Source organism: Neolamprologus brichardi, chromosome 5 (genome assembly GCF_056152115.1).
Source record: "Neolamprologus brichardi isolate AB-2024 chromosome 5, ASM5615211v1, whole genome shotgun sequence".
Taxonomy (NCBI): Eukaryota; Metazoa; Chordata; class Actinopteri; order Cichliformes; family Cichlidae; genus Neolamprologus; species Neolamprologus brichardi.
Genome location: NC_142108.1, coordinates 16,881,969 through 16,900,395, shown reverse-complemented (window position 1 = coordinate 16,900,395; position 18,427 = coordinate 16,881,969). Strand labels below are relative to the sequence as shown.

General features: G+C 41.6%; 1 protein-coding gene across 3 annotated transcripts in view; it reads left to right on the top strand.

The window, feature by feature from the left end:
- The window catches only part of bsnb (bassoon (presynaptic cytomatrix protein) b), an 81,346-nt gene that overhangs the window by 51,613 nt on the left and 11,306 nt on the right, over positions 1-18,427 (top strand). For all 3 annotated transcript variants that reach the window (XM_035904526.2, XM_006783328.2, XM_087840793.1), the window contains exons 4-5: positions 9,085-9,852; positions 11,905-18,198. In XM_035904526.2, coding sequence (XP_035760419.2) covers positions 9,085-9,852; positions 11,905-18,198 — 7,062 coding nt within the window. The remainder of the gene's footprint in view (positions 1-9,084; positions 9,853-11,904; positions 18,199-18,427) is intronic.

The following is an 18,427-nucleotide window of genomic DNA, read 5'->3' as shown; positions in this document are numbered from 1 at the left end:
AACAAGCAGTCAAATGGAACAATACAAATGGTCTTACTTGAATACTGAATATGAAATCATTTTAAAATGCAATAGCACAAATTTAAAGAAAGAATTAATAGATATTCTGCTACAGTTGATTCCTACATATTAAACTAAGACAACAGTTTACATTGACAGGTTTTTATTTACTTTCGTGCCGTGAATCATCTGCAGCGTGTTGCCCTATGGGCTCAAAATGTGGTCATAAATATTTTGTACTTGTAAATCGGTTTTGTACTTGTAAATCAGGATTTGTACTTGTAAATCAGGATTTGTATGTGTAAAAAAATTTTGTGTGTGTGTAAAAAAGATTTGTGTGTGCGTAAAAAAGATTTGTATGTGTAAAAAAGATTTGTGCGTGTGTAAAAAAGATTTGTGTGTGGACTTAGCCAAAAAAACCCTGCAAGTTACAAGTACGAATTTTGACCCTATTTTTCTTCCTTTCATCTGATTAGTCAATGTCATGTCAATCACAAATGTAACAATCCAACCAGAGAACAGATGGGTTTGGCTGTCGGAGGGGCGCTTTTTTGAACTGCAGGTCTTTGAAGGGAATAAATGCCCTTTTACATGCCAACCCAGCGTTTTCCTTCATCACCACGAAGGAAAACAGTCTGTGGTCGTCCGAGTTTGGTGATTTTTGTGTCACAGGTCTACGTGTTTAATATAGGGACTTCCACAGCCTTTTCAACAGCGCTGCGGACCGCGGGGTGAGGGCGGGCAGTGTTTTGGAAATGACAGTCTTCATTACAAAGCTTTCTTCGTTATGAATTAGCATAGATGTTTTTATTGAACATTTGAAGAACTAGCAAAAAAAACCAGAAACTCTTGTAGAGGACATAAAGTCAGAGATAGAAAAGACAAGGAGCAGGTGCAGCTAGTACAGGTAGAGCTGCTGCAAAAACCCACAGAGCTCAGCAGCCAGCAACAAATTCTGGATCCTTTGCTTTTAGTTAGCAGTTAGCATTAGCAGCACATCCTGCGTCGGATGTGAAAGGACTTTTATGCTGCGCACTGTGACTCACAGCAATGGTCCCGGGTCAGCCCTGACTTTGTGTTAAACTAATCCTAAAGTAATAATGGTATTTCTAACCACTGATATACCACAACTTTATCCTTTCAACAACAACTGAAAGTTAGGGGACCTAGCTGCTATCGGATATTTATATAGAAATCCTCCAGCTTCAACCTGTATTACCCTTCAAGGACCTGCAGTTCAAAAAAGCGCCCCTCCGACAGCCAAACCCATCTGTTCTCTGGTTGGATTGTTACATTTGTGATTGACATGACATTGACCAATCAGATGAAAGGAAGAAAAATAGGGTCAAAATTCGTACTTGTAACTTGCAGGGTTTTTTTGGCTAAGTCCACACACAAATCTTTTTTACACACGCACAAATCTTTTTTACACATACAAATCTTTTTTACGCACACACAAATTTTTTTTACACATACAAATCTTTTTTACGCACACACAAATTTTTTTTACACATACAAATCTTTTTTACACATACACAAATTTTTTTTACACATACAAATCCTGATTTACAAGTACAAAACCGATTTACAAGTACAAAATATTTATGACCACATTTTGAGCCCATAGTTGCCATCTTTTACCAAGATCTGTAAATCTCTGTTCAGGTAACAAGGTGACCCTGTTCTACAGCAGCATTTCTGAGTTTGAGAGTTAATAAAAATGTGAAATTTACTTGGCCCCATAACGCGTTCTAAAGAATTTTGGATCACAGGTTCTAACAGATTAGGGCTGATCATACAGGAATGTGGAGGCTTAAACTTTGTCAAATGTAATTTTTAAGCCTTAATAAAATTTAAATGGGTATGTTTTTAAAAATCAAGTCAGACACAATGGTACAGAACATATTTATTTATTTATTTTGTGTACCAGGCTGCTATATATGTTTATTTCTCCTGTAAATATGGGTATTTTGACATATCTGTGGGATATAGGGTTAGGGTTTTTGGTGCTGCCCTCAAGTGGCCATTCCAGGAAGTGCAGTTTTTGCGAGTTTGACTTTGACATTATTGATTTTTCAGTCCCAAAATTTGAAATTTTTGGAAAAGACATACAAACAGACAAACTTCAATCAAAGAAAATATTCTTTCAAGTTATTTAGAAATGCATGATCTATAAAACAGAATCTCAAACTGTGTATACATACTAGTATTGCTGGAAGTGAGAGCAGTCTTAAAAAATGTGTCTAAATTTAAATCATACTTGCACCTGTCCAATCTAACAACAGTTGTGTTCGTTACATACTTTACAGTATTTGTAATTATACAAATCTCTTTCAGTGTACATTCCTTCTGTCGTATAACCACCAGGGTTTCTCAGTGACTTTTATTGGTCTACAGAAAAAAATCAAATGAGAATATTTTACACATCTAGATTTTGTCAAGAAATACAGTATGGTGCTGACAGCTGCTATGTATAGTGTAGAGAGTAATACAAAGACACATATTCAATCCCAAAATGTATTTAAAACATGTGTTCTGTTAACAAATTGCTAAAAATCACTTGTTGGCACATGTAAGCTTTAGCAGATACAAACAAACATTAAATGCTCATTATGTGCATGTAATTACAAATTAACAATCGGTGTGTAGTCCTGTTGGCTAAATCTGAATCACCGATAAGAGTGAATGTTAAGTACACTGTCCACTGATCAGATAACTTAACCTTAACCTGCTATTTAACAAGGTTATCAACTCACTAACAGGATAATCCTGCTAACAAACTGAGCCTGCTGTCCTTAGAGAAAACCCACACACACTTAATCCCCTAAAAAAAATGAGAGTTCCAGCAAATAAAAAACACAAACAACGGAACAGCGCAGAGGTATGTCAGTTTCTTTGCAGTTAAAAGTAACAAAAAGCTGTTTTCAGAATTAATTACTTCCAGCTTAAAGAGGACATTTCATTACTTGTGTCTTTTGTAGTTTTTGGCTACAGTTTAATTTGTATTTATCGAGCTGCTGGAGACTACCACAGTGAATTGGCTGTTTTGTTTTCAAGACGCATTAAAAGGCTGTCTCTGAAGCACAGAGGCTCGCTCTTTTATACGGACCTGATTTTCTCCACACAGTGTGGGTAGAGGTGGGAAGCACAGCCCACAACACTCGCTGCTGTACAAGCTAAAGCATTCTACATGAATAATTTGCTACTCCCTGCTCCGGTTTGGCCTTGCTCCGCTTTCCCTTTCACCCACGCAGTGGTGTTATGCTGATTCGGGAGCAAAGAGGAGAGTTTGGCACTTCCAACATGGCAGGAAGAGAAAACGTCTCCGTAGAAAAGAAATATTATTTAGCATCTCATTTAAGTTATAATGTTAAAAAGGATGATTAGATAGGGTTTCGAGAAAGTTAGAGACGTGAGTCAAGAGCTCAGAAGCTGGAATTTTTATTAGCTGGCTTAATTGTGTGATCATATAAGTGTACACTCATATAGCATCTCTTCACTGTAGCTGTTGTTGCATAGCTTCAGTAGTTGTCTCTTGGTCCCAGCATGTACTAGCTGTCCACAAACACACAGTCACTTGTTGTGAAAGAACCAGCACAGATGGCTAGTTCTGAGAGCACTGCACCTGTTTATATATAGCTTCTCAGTAGAGCACTTGAGAGATAGGAAAACAAAGCAAGTCTGTCTGTTTGGCATGCCAGTAGCTCCATCCACGCTTTGTGGTCTCAGTTGAGACAGCAGATTCCTTTAGGATTCAGGCATTTTAACAAAGGTTTTATCTTGTACGGAGGAATAGCATCAGCAAAAATAGCGCATTATAGATAGATATTTAATGTAACCGTCACGTCTATTTTTGCTGCGTTATATTTGGTTGAGGCCCTTTGTTGGGTTTCGGACTTCATCAAACTGAGTAGGTGAAGTTAAGTAATGTAGTACCTTACTGTGGTTTTTGTTTTCTCAGTGCACCCAAATGTTTTCCAGGCTCTTTATCCTGCTTAATGTTGAAAAATGATGTCGCTGCCCACACTATTGTTAGTGCTGCATTAACCAAGATACACTGCATATTTTCACACTATTCATGATTCAAATGGCATCATTTCTGAGGGAAGGAGTTGCATAATTTGTCACTTATGTTGCATAATTGAGTTATTATTGAGGTTCCATGTTTGCTGGGTCATTGCCACTTATTACAGCTCTTTTCCCCCTGACTGATTGGGCGTCATCTTTGAAACGTGGCTGTTTTTGCAAAATGAATTGTGAAACCAATAAAACATCATACAAGTTTAGCAAAAGATGACAATGAAAAAACTTTTTTTTTTTGCAAAACTCCTTTAAGTTAATTACATTTAAAGAATCACCAACTCCTTTCTGACTTAATAGATTCAATAAGATTTGGGGGTTTTCATTTTTCTGTGTGCAAGCCACAGCAGCTAAGGATGTTTTATACATGTTAAAAATATAGACACGCAGATATCCAAATGTGTATTCTAAAGAGAACGCACCACAAATACAAAAAGGGATTTTTTAAGGAAGCAAATATAATGATAGTGCTTCTTCTTCATGCACATCTTTTCCCTCTGTGTGTTTGTCCACCACTTTGCATTTAATCATTAGTTATTATTAATCTCTGGCTCTTTTCCACAGTGTATCTTTTATCCTGCCTCCCTCCCCTCACCCCCAACCAGTCGCGGCAGATGGCTGCCCCTCCATGAGCATGTTTCTGCTTGAGGTTTCTTGCTTTTAAAGGGGAGTTTTTCCTTCCCGTTGTCACCAAGTGCTTGCTCATCGTTGTCTGATTGTTTGAGTTTTCTCTGTATTATTATTGTAGGGTCTATACCTTACAATATAAAGCACCTTCAGGCAACTGTTGTTTTAATTTGGTGCAATGCAAATAAATAAAATCAAACTGAATTGAAGAACAGTAAAAACAAAAGGGGATCCATGTGTATAAAGCCATGAAACTTCATTCACACTGCATGCAGTGTTGTTTTGAGGTAGGCAGTGTGGAAAGAATCTGCTGGAAGGCTATATCTGAGTGTAAAGCAGCGTGTGTGTTTTAAAAATATTAGCTGAGTGTAAAGCAGAGAATGTGGATTCAGCTTCTGACACTTGGTAAATACATTGGCTGCAGGTGTTTTGGTTTCAGTAATTATGCATTGAAAAATCATATGCATTCTTTAAGTATGCAGAAAGGGGAAAAAAAGGTAAACCCTGCTATAATTTAATATGTCTGTTATTGCATTTACAAATGTACATGTACAGTGACGTTGCTGTCTCACCACCTTTATACTGTTGCTCTGTCTGCTGGGATGTGCATGTAGGTATACTGAAGAGGTTTCAGTATGTTAGCTTTAGTGGCCTCCCATAAATAATAATTCAGCTTAGATAAATAATAATTATATATTATTATAAACAGCATATAGTAACAACATTAAATATAGCAAATATTATATACCTATATCCTGAATAGACATTATCTTCACTAACAGCATCATTATTCTTACAGCACCACCTTCTCCTTCCTCTTTTCCCATCCACCTCCTCATCCTTTTCATCCTGTTGTGTTAAATGTGAGCTGTAGCTTTGTCTACTAACACCTACGCCAACATGTCACTAACCATTATTTGTACATCATTTTGTGTTCAAAGTCAGTTACACTGAGCAGATAGTAAAAGTGTCCACATGGAAAAACAGAATTTAAAAAACTATCACATTGCCTCCAGTCAACATGTATAAGACATATATGTCTTTATTTATCTATCATACATGCATGAGAAATGTATTATATTAGGAATTTATTATATTAGATCATAATTAAGAAATGAGGAGTTCTCAGAATGATACTCTTACTGCAACTTCATTAGGGACACATGCTAGTACTGGATTGGACCTGCTTTTGCCTTAAGAACTGCTTTAATTCGTCACATCTCAAATTCAATAAGGTGGAAACATTTCTCTGAGATTTCGGTCCATATTGACATGATAACATCCATGATGTGAATCCCTGACTCCACCACATCCCAAAGGTGCTTTGCTGAATTGAGATTTAGGAGCTGTGGAGGCCATTGGAGTACAGTGAAGTCATTGCCGAACCCTTGTGGTGTCCTCGGGTCAAAACGGGTCCCTAGGTGAATGGCAAACAAGTATATGGGAATCGCGAGGACACCACACGGGTAAAAACCCACTTTTGACTAGATGGTTTGAGCTTTGTGACATGACACGTTGATGGAAACAGGCATCAGAAGATGGGTACACTGTGATCATAAAGGGATAGATATGGACAGCAACACAATACTTAGGTAGGATGTGGTGTTTAAATGATGATCAGTTAGTAGGGGCCCAAGGTGTGCCTTGAACATTTTCCCCACACAGTTATACCAACGCTAGAACGTTGGTATAACAGAACCGTTGATTCAAGCTAAATAACGGCTCAATCAAGACTCAGCATTTTTTCAATCTTCTATTTTCCGATGTTGGCGAGCCTGTGTAAACTGTAGCTTCAGTTTCTTGTTCTTAGCTGACAGAAGTGACATGCAGTGAGGTCTTGTGGTTATGTAGCCCCTCTGTTTCAAAGTTCGATGTTTTGTGTATGTTCATACCTTGATTATAATTAGTGGTTATTTGACTTACTCTTGCCTTCCTTCCAGCTTGAAGCAGTGTGGCTATTATCCTCTGACCGCTGACGGACATTTTCACCCAGAGAACTGCCTCTCATTAGATATGTTCGCTTTTCATTCTGTGTAAAGATGGTTGTGAGAGAAAATGAGATGATGATGAGATAGCCTTTATTTGTCAGTTGCAGGTCTTTTGCCCACAACCGAGATGACAGACCTTGCCGACCGTACATACAATACACAAACATCACATTGGGGAGACAGGTCAGGCTAGGTAGCGAGGAAAAAAACATCGAAATGTGTAACACAGAAGGATAATACAGGAATGCACAGATATCAACACACCATAGCACAATAAACACAGACAAGCAACATGGGAAAGAGTTCCAGTGTGTACATCTGATCTGGGACCGCTGCAATCTTTCGACTGCGCCTCCAACTGACCCAATGTCCACATCAGAGGGGAGGTAAGCGTTGGAGGTGGCGTTGGATCCGGGGTAGGGAGGGTGATGCGTCGGTGAGTGCTTATCAGTATCAGTATATGTATGTGTGTGCGTTTCCATAGTTCAGCTGAGACAGTGTCCTTCGCCCTGCCAGGCTAAGTAAACAGTCTTCCAGCCAACCCAGGTGGCCTTGCATGGAATGGGAAGGAACAGACTAAACACAGTCGTTATCAGGGTGTTTTGTTCAGCTCCGGCCTTGTAGCTGGCACCGAGAGGGTATCCACATGAAGTGATGTTATTTTTTTACTTTAGTGCGAACAGCTCATATGAATTTCAAAGCAGTTCTACAGTCCAACACAACACACAAAATCACAGTAGTTGTACAAAGTAATTGAAATCACCTTTCTTCCATATTCTGATGTTGCTGCTCCGCGATTTGCTGAATTAATCTTCATATTAATGAGCAGTTGAACTGGTATACCTACATTTTCTGTAGTTTGTTTTTAATCCTACTTTTCAATTAGGGTATCCATGACCAACACGACCACCATTCATTGTGGCCACTGAATCTAATAGAGGACAGACAAGGACCACTAAGAAGAACAATCAGTCTCTCCCTTACACAGGGCCGGGTCAATGTCTCTAAAGGTTTTGTATAAAATGATAAAGAAGACAGACTGTTGTACTCACAGACCTTATCGCTAGAGACATATCTATCAAGTGCTGGCCTCTTGGGTCTCTAGATTAAGATCCCTATTGTGCTGATAGGATGTTTCTTGCTGACTAAATGCCTGTCAGTCTCTGTCAGTCTCTCTTTGTCTTACGTGGAACGTGGGTTTTTCTCATTTATTTGTATAACTCAGGAGGATCTCTTCTTAATGTTACCTTCCTTAATTGAATTTGACTAAAAGACAGCATCCCAGTGACTTCAATGACTCCCTTTTCCATTTGATCATTGCAGTGTGATGAAAATGTAAGGGTGCGTTAAAAATAAATGTTTTATTTGCAACCTTCTCTGCCATCTTGACTGTTTGCACCACGGTAAACATGTCCTCTGATATAGTCACTGCACACCTACCACCATTATTTTATTTATTAGCTGTTACCAGGCATGTTGTTAAATTCCATCTTCTGTATTTATGCTTTTGAAGTATTACACCAATAAAATAAATGATTTATTTGGGCAGATGGTAATCAGCAATGGAGGTGTTTATGAGGTTATTTGTTTTGTTGTACAAGTCGGTGACACAAGAATGCTCATTCTTCAGGCCCGAGGCACAGATGATTGTCATTAACAGGAGGCTGTGTTACAAACATAGTTCCTTCCCCTCTATTTTCAGCTTTCATTACCTGTAATCGAACCATTTCTTTCCATTGAGCAGTTTGATCGATGTGTTGTGTTGACCTGAAATTGAATCTGTTTATGTTAATATCCTGTCTGTGATGGCTTTTGTACTAGATTTTTAACAGTGTCACACTCCTCTTTCCAAACATAGGGCTTAGCGAGGATGCTATGGACTCCATAAAAGATCTGATGATTGTTGCACCCGTCCAATCTAATAACAGTTGTGTTCATTTGTATTCGTGCTGCACTCTTTCTCTGTGTACTCTGTTTGAGAGTGCTAAATGCTGTCAAATGATTAAGTCTTCTTGAGGAGATGAAAGGCCTTATTTGGACAGGCTTTCAAATATTCAGTTGTTCAGACTTGCTATAGCATGTCCTTAGCACACCGTGACCATTTATGAAGAAACATGACTTAGATTTAATTTATCTATCTAACAGAGAGATCTTTATGCTTGTGCTCATCAATCACCGGAAATAAGAATCCAGTAGTGTGTTTTGGAAAATACTACTATGAGCACCTAATCATGCCTGAGGTTTGTTGGTGGCAGAAAATTCAAATTGTTTCTTTTACTAGCATTAGTGTATAATTTGTTTTGCTGATGTACATACTATGAAATCATGTTCTCCTATCTGATTTCTTTACTTCATGGCTAAATCCTGCTTTCTTCTTTTTGTTTTTCAGAAGAAAGAATGGTTATGCTTGAACTGCCAGACACAGCGGGCCCTGTCAGGAAGTTTGGGAGATATTCCAGCTCCTGTTCCACAGCCAATGGCATCCCCCCGGTCACCTGTTCCAGCCAATCAACAACCACCTCAACAGAAAGGGCCCAATCAACTATCAGGGCCCAGGACCACAGGTCCTCAACAACAACAACAGAAACCAGCGGGTCCCCAAGTAAGTGGCCCTCTCTCTAATGTGAAACAGGCTGGGCCTACCTCTGAAACCAAAGGTTCTGCCCAACTTAAGAGTTCAACCCAGCCACCTTCCCAAGCTAAGGGTCCAACACAACCCACGGCTCAGAGTAAGGGACCTGGTCAGGTTAAAGGTCCTACTCAGTCACACGCTCAAAGTAAGGTCCCTGCTCAGCCAGCTAACCAGACGAAGGGCCCGAGCCAGGCCAAAGGGCTGACTCAGACAAAGGTATCTGCTCAGCCCTCTGCTCAGACTAAGGGCCCTTCTGGTGCCAAGACTTCATCTACCCCTGGTAAAGCTGCACCCAGCAATGCCAAGGCTTCTTCCACCCCTTCAAAAACCATACCTACTCAGTCTAAACCCACAGGTAACAACCAGGCCCGCAAACAGCCGCAAAGCCAGGAGAAGACTAAAGTTGCATCTAAATCTCTAAAAGAAGACGTCAAAGCCTCACCAAAGAAGGCATTGTCAGAGACTGTCACTTCTCCAAAAGACATGAAGATATCTGAAGATGCGCAGAAGTCAAGACACCATGAAGTGAGCTACCTGCAACTTCTTCGCCTTCACCTGTTCCACTTGAGTCACCATTTTTTTTATTTATTTTGCTCCATTAAAAGTTGTTCTTTTTTTTTTTACATTTTTTAATTATTGTGCTTATCAAGCTCTTTATGATTGTATGTTCGTATTATAATTTTCATAACTTCATCTGTTCCACCACTCTGTCATCATTATCTCTTTAATCCTGAGCAAAGTTTAAGTTATAAATAATTACATTTTTACCTAAAGGTGCTATATCATAACATCTTTCGCGTAAAATAGAGTAGTGCTGTCACAAAAAGGTAGTTGTCAGCATCAGTGTTTTATTTAGGAATTATTATGATATCAAGACCAGTGACATCATTAAGAAGGCACGGAGGAGGGTGACGTCAACTTTAAGGTCACCTTGTGTGGAGAAAATAAATGTGAGAAACAACATTTGAGAGAGGCAAAGAACAGATAGAGATACAGAAATTCCTTCACTTAGTAGTGAGATGATTTCCTTTTAATGGACTTTTTTCATCATCATCATCATGTCCTTAACATCACCATCTATGTCATTTTCATCCTCATCCTTATGATCGTCATCATTGGTCTCAGGAGCCATTTCTTACATTCAGATCATGCCTTCGTTCTGCAGCCATGTTTTGTCCACTTTTATTTTATTTGCAGGTTTTCTTGAACTTTTTTTGTGTTCATTTAATGTGACACGTGATGATATTTTAAGCATTCTAAGCATGTTCGTTATTCTTCAGCGGTTGGAAGAATGCTATGGAGAATGCGTCAAAGATGGCAATGAAGCATGTAATCAAATGACATTTGTCCGTAATTGTTTGTATGTTCAACTGTCTGTTATAGTCACGCTGTGTCAGTGTATTTATCCATCTGTGTGTACATAATGCTGAAAGGCAAACTCAACCCAAATCAAGACGATACAGTCAACAGCCATAATAAACTATGAAATAATTCATTACTAATGACACTAATTATTTTGTTTTCTTTTTTCTTTTTGATAAGACAGAAATATTTTGCAATTAAGTTGGTCTTTTTTTCAAGTACAAGTACAAATGCATAAATATTTCTAAATGGCAACTTTTGCAAATTTGCCTAATTTCTAAAACCAAAAAGAAATAAAGTGTAAATATTTGGGTTGATTTTAACCTAAAATGTTAATATATCTGGTTGTTTGATTGAAGAAACAGTTCACACATAAAAAAGACAAATTTATGTTTCCTCTGGACTATAGTGCTGACTTTCCATCTAAACTGTCTCAGTACGAGCTGCCCACTTTTTTTCACCATATAGTTTGGTGAATATCAAGGAGCTAACTGCCACTTACCAAGTGGTGCTCAAAACTCAACCCTAATACAGTCTGTTTCTTGACATCATGACCTGGTTACTCTAAATAAATAGTGACTCCAGCACTAATCACTTTCACAAAGAAGTTTTTTTCTTTCTACCCCACTGCATCCACCACCTGCATCACATCTATCTGTGCTGTGAGGCTTGTGGCTTGTGGTTGTGACAGTGTGGCAGCATGTATAGTTTCTTTTTATTTGCATGTGTAGTTCAATAAAAAGAATATAGTTCCTAGAATGAACTACTCCCACCAAGGTCGGTGGTCTTTTTTTAGTTGTGCAGTCATGCATTCTAGAAAGAGACATAGCTCCTGGATTTTCAAATTAACCTTTTTTGCCTGCCACCCAAAAAAACCATGTATCAAGACAACTTTTTTTGGTGCTTTGTGTGCCACAAAGCAAGAATTGTTATTTTGGGGTGAACTGTCTCTTTACGGGTATGTTATTTCCAAGTTAATTATTCTCTAATATATTACTATTAGAGACTATTTCATCTTTATTAGGTGTAGTGAATTAATTTTACTCCTAAGCATTTCAAAAATGCTCATAGAAATGTCACTGATGAGCTGGATGAAATAGTTGGATACAAGATGTGCACTGAAGCTTGTAATATACTTTTTCATTAATTAATCACAGGAAAAAAAGTATGTATTTTTTGCTTCTGACCTCTTCTCTTCTTCCTCTCTTTGCTTAGGATTCCAACAAATCAAGTTCTCAGAGTTTAAGTGACACTGGATACTCTTCAGATGGCATCTCCAGTTCTCATGGGGAAATTACTGGTCAGATTCGGGAAGAAGGAATCAAGCTCAGTGAAAGAGGTGCCTTCATCCCCTCAGAAATCACCAAGCTGGAGAGCTCCATGAAACCTCTGTTGGAGTCAAAGAGTACTTCAGATCAGAAGCACAGGCCACATTCACTGTCTGTAGGACAGGACATCAGTCCCGATGACGATGCAGCAAGAGATGAATCAGAAGATGACCTCAGTTGTAAACTTCGGCATGATTACGTGGAGGACAGCAGTGAAAGTGGTCTCTCACCATTGCCAGTAAGACAGAAGAAGTCACATAAAGATTTAACAGATGAAGAATACATGAGGAGGCAAATTATGGAGATGAGTGCTGATGAAGAAGATTTAGAAGATTATGGAAATCAGAAAGTAAAAAAGTCACATAAAACAAGTGGAGACTTAAACAAAGAGAGGCGACGACTCTCTCATCATTCTAATAGTTTTGAGGATGACGCCAAGGTTTCAGAAGGGGCTTATAAGGCAAATGAAGAAGAAGACGTTGTGATCGCTGGAGGCCTTCGCCGCTTTAAAACCATTGAGCTAAATAACACCAACAGCTACAATCGAGACATGGAGCTCAGTACTGAGCATGACCTAAGAGAACCAGAGCTAGAGATGGAAAGTCTGACTGGGTCTCCAGAGGAGCGGTCTAAAGGAGAGTATTCATCAACTCTGCCTGCCACCACCCCCAGCTATACCTCTGGAACATCCCCCACATCTGTGTCATCCATGGAAGATGACAGTGACAGCAGCCCTAGCCGTAGGGCACGACTAGAGGAGGCCAAGCAGCAGAGAAAGGCTCGCCATCGTTCCCATGGGCCCCTGCTGCCAACCATTGAGGACTCATCTGAGGAGGATGAGCTTAGAGAGGAGGAAGAACTACTTAGAGAACAGGAGCAAATGAGAGATTTAGAGCAACAGAGGATCAGAAGTACTGCCCGAAAAACAAAAAGGGATAAAGAAGAGCTACGAGCCCAAAGACGCAGAGAAAGGTCCAAAACTCCTCCAAGTAATCTCTCTCCTATCGAGGATGCATCACCAACAGAGGAGCTGAGGCAGGCTGCTGAGATGGAGGAACTTCACAGATCGTCATGTTCGGAGTACTCACCTTCTATGGACTCTGAGGCAGAAGGCTTTGAGATAATTGGTGGAAAGCTTTACAAATCAGGAAATGAGTATAACCTTCCAACCTTTACTTCTCTCTACTCTCCAACAGAAAAGACAGCAGTTTTACCATCTGATAAAACACTGAAAAGTGCAGAGGAAGTGTACGAGGAGATGATGAAGAAAGCACAGCTCATGCAGAGGCAGGGACAAGCTGTTAATCAGCAGAAACGTTCCTCTCAGTCTGATGATAAGCATCATCTTGAAGCTGGATCTGCACTCACCCCTGGCTCAAGCCCAACACAGGTTACTGCACCTATGTCCTTCTCTACAACAGGCAGTGATCCAAGAATTCCAGGTATTCATGCAGCACAGCATCTATCAAAAGAAACACAAAACAGGATGATGACACAGAGTGCCAAAATTGAAGGTGTTGTTGGAGTTGCCACAACAAAAGCTGTGAGTCATACTGTGACAAATCGCCAAACAGGTGGCCCGGTACCTGCTGGCACCAAAGTAGGCTCCCAGAGGCCAACACAGGCACCATCTGACCCTGGAACATCCTCCCTGACCTCCAGAGTCTTTTCCCTTTTCAAAGGGCCTAGCCCCCCAGTCTCTCCCACTGCTTCTCCAGTACAAAGTCCAACTCATGCCCCATCTGTGCGATCCACTAGTAGTGGCAGCAGGCAACTGCCATCTCTGCCTGGTGGTCCTACATCAGCTGCAGCATCCCATGGGGCTCAGGCATCTCAAAGAGCAGTTTCGCCACGTCTCATACGACAGCAGTCCTCCCAAGATTCACCGGTGATGGTGATAACTCTCGGTTCTGAAACAACTAGTCCTGCCAAGCCACTTACTGTAAATTCTTCCACTTCGCCTTTGTCATCACCAACACAAGCAAGTTGTAAAACACTGTACAGCTCGCATCCCTCTTCAACAAGTTCACCAACATCACCTCAAAAACACCCATCTCAACAGTCTCTGAAACATTCTTCTCAGATGGCTCAGAATGTTGAAAAAGTTAATGTTGGTATAAGTGCTGGATCTGTGGAGATATCACTAGGTAAAATTTCAAATATTCAAGGCACTTCAAAGGTTGTAGGTCAGGGTGAAACACTTCCTGGCACTAATATTGTGGATTTGAGGGCCCCAATGAGGCCAGCTCCAATTATAATGACAGACCAGGGAATGGACCTAACATCCCTTGCCTCTGACACGAGACGATACTCTTTAGGAGCAGAGCAGCCGGCTGGTAGACACACAGCAGTGCAACCTCTTATCATGAACCTAAATGCACAAGAGCAACCACACGTATCTGTATCAACGCCAACCACAGTGAGTGTCACAGTCGCAGGTTCAACATTCATATCCCAACCAAAGCAGCCTGTCGTGTATGGAGATCCATTACAAAACCGTGTGGATCTTGGGCAAGGTGTTGGATCAGCTGTCTGTTTAACCCAAAGTAAGCCACCAATCACAGACCCATCTATTCCCAAAATCGATGCCTGTCTGGAGAATCTGGGTATACAACAGCAACAACTGCAGTTACAGCAGCAGAAACTGCTTCAGCAGCAACAGCTTCTGGAACAACAGCTCCAGCAGCACCAGCAGCAATCCTCTTTTGCTCGTTATAATTTGGCTAATCAAGTCCAGCCACTGCTGATAAAAAAAGACCTTGTAGTGAACCAGACAAGCAGTGCCCAGCCTGGAGTGACTGCTAGTGCCATACCTAGAGTCTCCCCACTGGCTCCACCATCAGTTTCTGGGGCTCCTGCTTCTAATATTCCCCACGAATTGTACGGTGGAGTTGCCTTAGAACTAAAAAATAAGCCAACAGTAATGAACCTATCCACAGGTAAGCCCCATGTGATGATGGTGCACCTTGATGAGAGTAATCCATCACAAAGTGGCACAGTGACTCAACTGATAAAGCGAGAGGAACCTCCTCCCCCTCCTCAGGTCTTGGATCTTACTGGACAGATCAAACCAGAAAACCAGGTGGCTTGTTGTGATGTTGTTTACAAATTGCCCTTTGGTGGTTCCTGTTCAGGGTCACTCACTCAGAAGTCTACCACAGTATCCTCAGATAAAAACACGACCACTGAAGGCTCTCAAGCAGCCCATCCTCCCCATTCACCTCACTACAGCATTAGCCAACAACAACAACACCAGCCTCAAGTTACACAAGGAATGACAGACGAACATAAAGCATACCAAACACCCATAGTCCCCTCAGGAAGAATACAGCCATCCATGTCGGATACTAATCTGCCTTCCATGACTGATGCTAGCCACTACCAGAGTAATCTCCAGGGTGGTATGGCAGTAGATCTTAGCAGTATAAATCAGGTTTATGAAGGTGGATACCTTGGCATGGGAGCACAGTATGGTTCCTACACAGACTTGCGTCACCAAGGAGATCTCGGAGGCCCTTCGTTACCCCTTCGCCGATATGGCTCCATGTCAAATATCAGTTCAGACTACGCCTACAGTTCACGTGACCTAACAGTATCACAGGACTCCAATTTGGCTCAGTATAGTGCGACCACTGCCAGGGAGATCAGTCGCATGTGTGCAGCTCTTAACACAGTGGATCAGTATGGGAACCGGTATGGAACTAATGCAGAATTACCATATGGGGCAGGAAGGGGTGGACCTTTAGCAAGGTTAAATCTCCAGCAAAGCTTAGCATCAATAAGAGCAAATTTACTCTATGGTCCAGATGGAAGACCAACAGCAAATGGCCAAACCCTAACAAATCTAATAAATGCTAGACAAGCTAGTATACGCGCCTTGTACCCTGCTGCTTTGAGGGGAAGTGATGGAATGATATATTCTACCATAAATGCTCCCATTGCCTCTACCTTGCCAATTACTACACAGCCTGCCTCTGTCCTGCGCCCCATGCCGAGAGGAATTTACAGACCGTACCCTACAGGTGTAACTGCTGTACCATTGGCTAGTCTTACAAGGTTGCCTCAGTTGACTCCCAGGATGCCTCTGTCCACGCAGGGAGCATATTCATACCCTCCTCCAAACCAATATCAAACGTCTGCCACACCATCAGGAAGTATGCCCGTGGTAAGCAGCTCCCACCAAGAAACTCCAATGTACCTCGGAAAGCCTTTAACAACAGTTGCTCCACAAACAGTTACAACAATTGCACCATCACAAACTGCAGTACAAAGTGTTGTTGCCACTGGGATGTACACAACAGCTGATCATCAAATAGACATCGCTAAGCTCTCAGCACAGAGTATTACAGCTCTCTCTCAAGCTCAAAGCCAGCCTCCAACTGTCCAGCCAGTGCAGGCACAGCAGTTGCCTGCTCAAACTGAGCCTTTATCCCTCACTCAAACCCAAACTCAAGCACAACCTGTCAGTCAGCCTCAACAGTTAGTTTTGCCACAAAGTCACTCGCAAGCACCACCACATGGTTCTGCACAAGCACCAAGCTCCAAACTTTCTCCACCCACAGATGCTCAGAAAGGTAAGGAAGATGAGAGACTGAGTCAGCAACAAGAGCACATGCTGCAGTTAGAACGAGAACGGGTTGAACTAGAGAAATTACGACAGTTACGTCTGCAAGAGGAGCTTGAAAGAGATCGTATGGAGCTTCAGCGTCACAGAGAAAAAGAACAGCTCCTGGTTCAGCGTGAGATCCAAGAGTTGCAGACGATCAAACAGCAAGTCCTACAGCAGCAGCAAGCTGAGCGCGAAACGCAGCTCATTATGCAAAGGGAACAACTAGCTCAACAGAGAATGCAGCTTGAGCAAATTCAGTCATTGCAGCAGCAGCTCCAGCAGCAGTTGGAGGAGCAGAAAAGGCAAAAGACAGCAGCAGTGGAGGCAGCAGCGGCAGCTGCGGCGGCTGAAGCTGCTGCTGCATCTGCTGCAGCTGCAGCAGCAGCAACATCTGCCCAAGGTGCTATACAAGGGGTTGTTGTTGGAGGAGGTCCCCCTCAAGGGTTTATTATTTGTGACCAAAGTGGTAGAGTTATTCAGCAAGATGGACAGAGTGTTCAGTTTTGGCAAGATGGACAGCTGGTCCAAGCCGTGGTGGCAGCTCGACCTATTCATAGTTCAGCCTCTGAAATGTCTTTAAAAAGCAGTGACAAACAGGTTGACTCTAAGATTATGAAAAAGCAGAATTCCATGCCTCGGCTGAGGGATGGCTCAGAGGAGGACTCTGTGAAAAGGATTACAGACAGCTGTGTGCAAACAGATGATGAAGATGGAGAGGAAAGATTCATGAACAGGCGCAGGAGAACTCGGCGAATTGCAGACTGCAGTGTACAGACTGATGAGGAGGATCAGGCAGAATGGGACCAGCAGCCCGTAAGGCGCAGGCGATCACGTGCATCCAAGCACTCTGAATCTAGCGGTGAGGCTAAATCTGAAGGATCATCCAAAGTGGTTTCTGCAAGCATAGCTATTCAGACCACAAATGATTCATCATGCCAAACAGAACCTGACCAACTAGGCAGGGTTTCGCCTGCAATCCACATTACAGTGGCAGAAACCTCAAAGGTTGATCTGTTACATTACATTGCGGCTCCTGAAAGAACGCACAAAGGAGAGAGTCTGGCCTGCCAGACAGAACCAGAGTCTCATTCCCAGGGAGTGGTCGCCCCTCAGCTAAGTGTGCCCACAACTATCAGCCCCTACTCAACAAGTCTGCATATAGTAGGAGCAAACACATCTGACCCAATCTCCCCTAGACTCCAAGGAGTTGTTAAGTTTGAGAGGAGGAAACCAGACCCCTTGGAAATCGGCTATCAGCAGCAACAGAATGAGTCTCATTCTCGCCAGCCCCCCAAATCTCCCCAAGTGCTATACTCCCCTGTATCTCCGCTGTCTCCTCATCGCATGCTAGAGACAACATTTGCCTCACAGGAGAAGCTTAACAAGGCCCACGTAACGCCCCAGCAAAAGGCCTTCACCGCCGAGTCACCCCAACGCCACCAGACTCTACCAAGACCCATAAAAAGTGTGCAGCGTTCGATGTCGGATCCAAAGCCTCTCAGTCCTACATCAGAGGACCCTGTCAAGACCAGGTTCTCCCCATATCACCAACAAGCTGTGTCCAACAGTCAGGTACAAAATCATAACCTTTTGTTTAAACAGAGTTTATCATGCATGTAACATATCAGTGTTTATACACAACAAAGAACTAGTAGAATTCTAAAATTTTAAATGCCTATTTGAAGAGTATAATCACAAGACAAATCTGACTTTAGAAACTAGTTAAACTAATGTGTGGTTATTAGTGTTACACATTCAAAACTAATTTATTCTACAATTACTAGAGCCTATTAGCACAGAT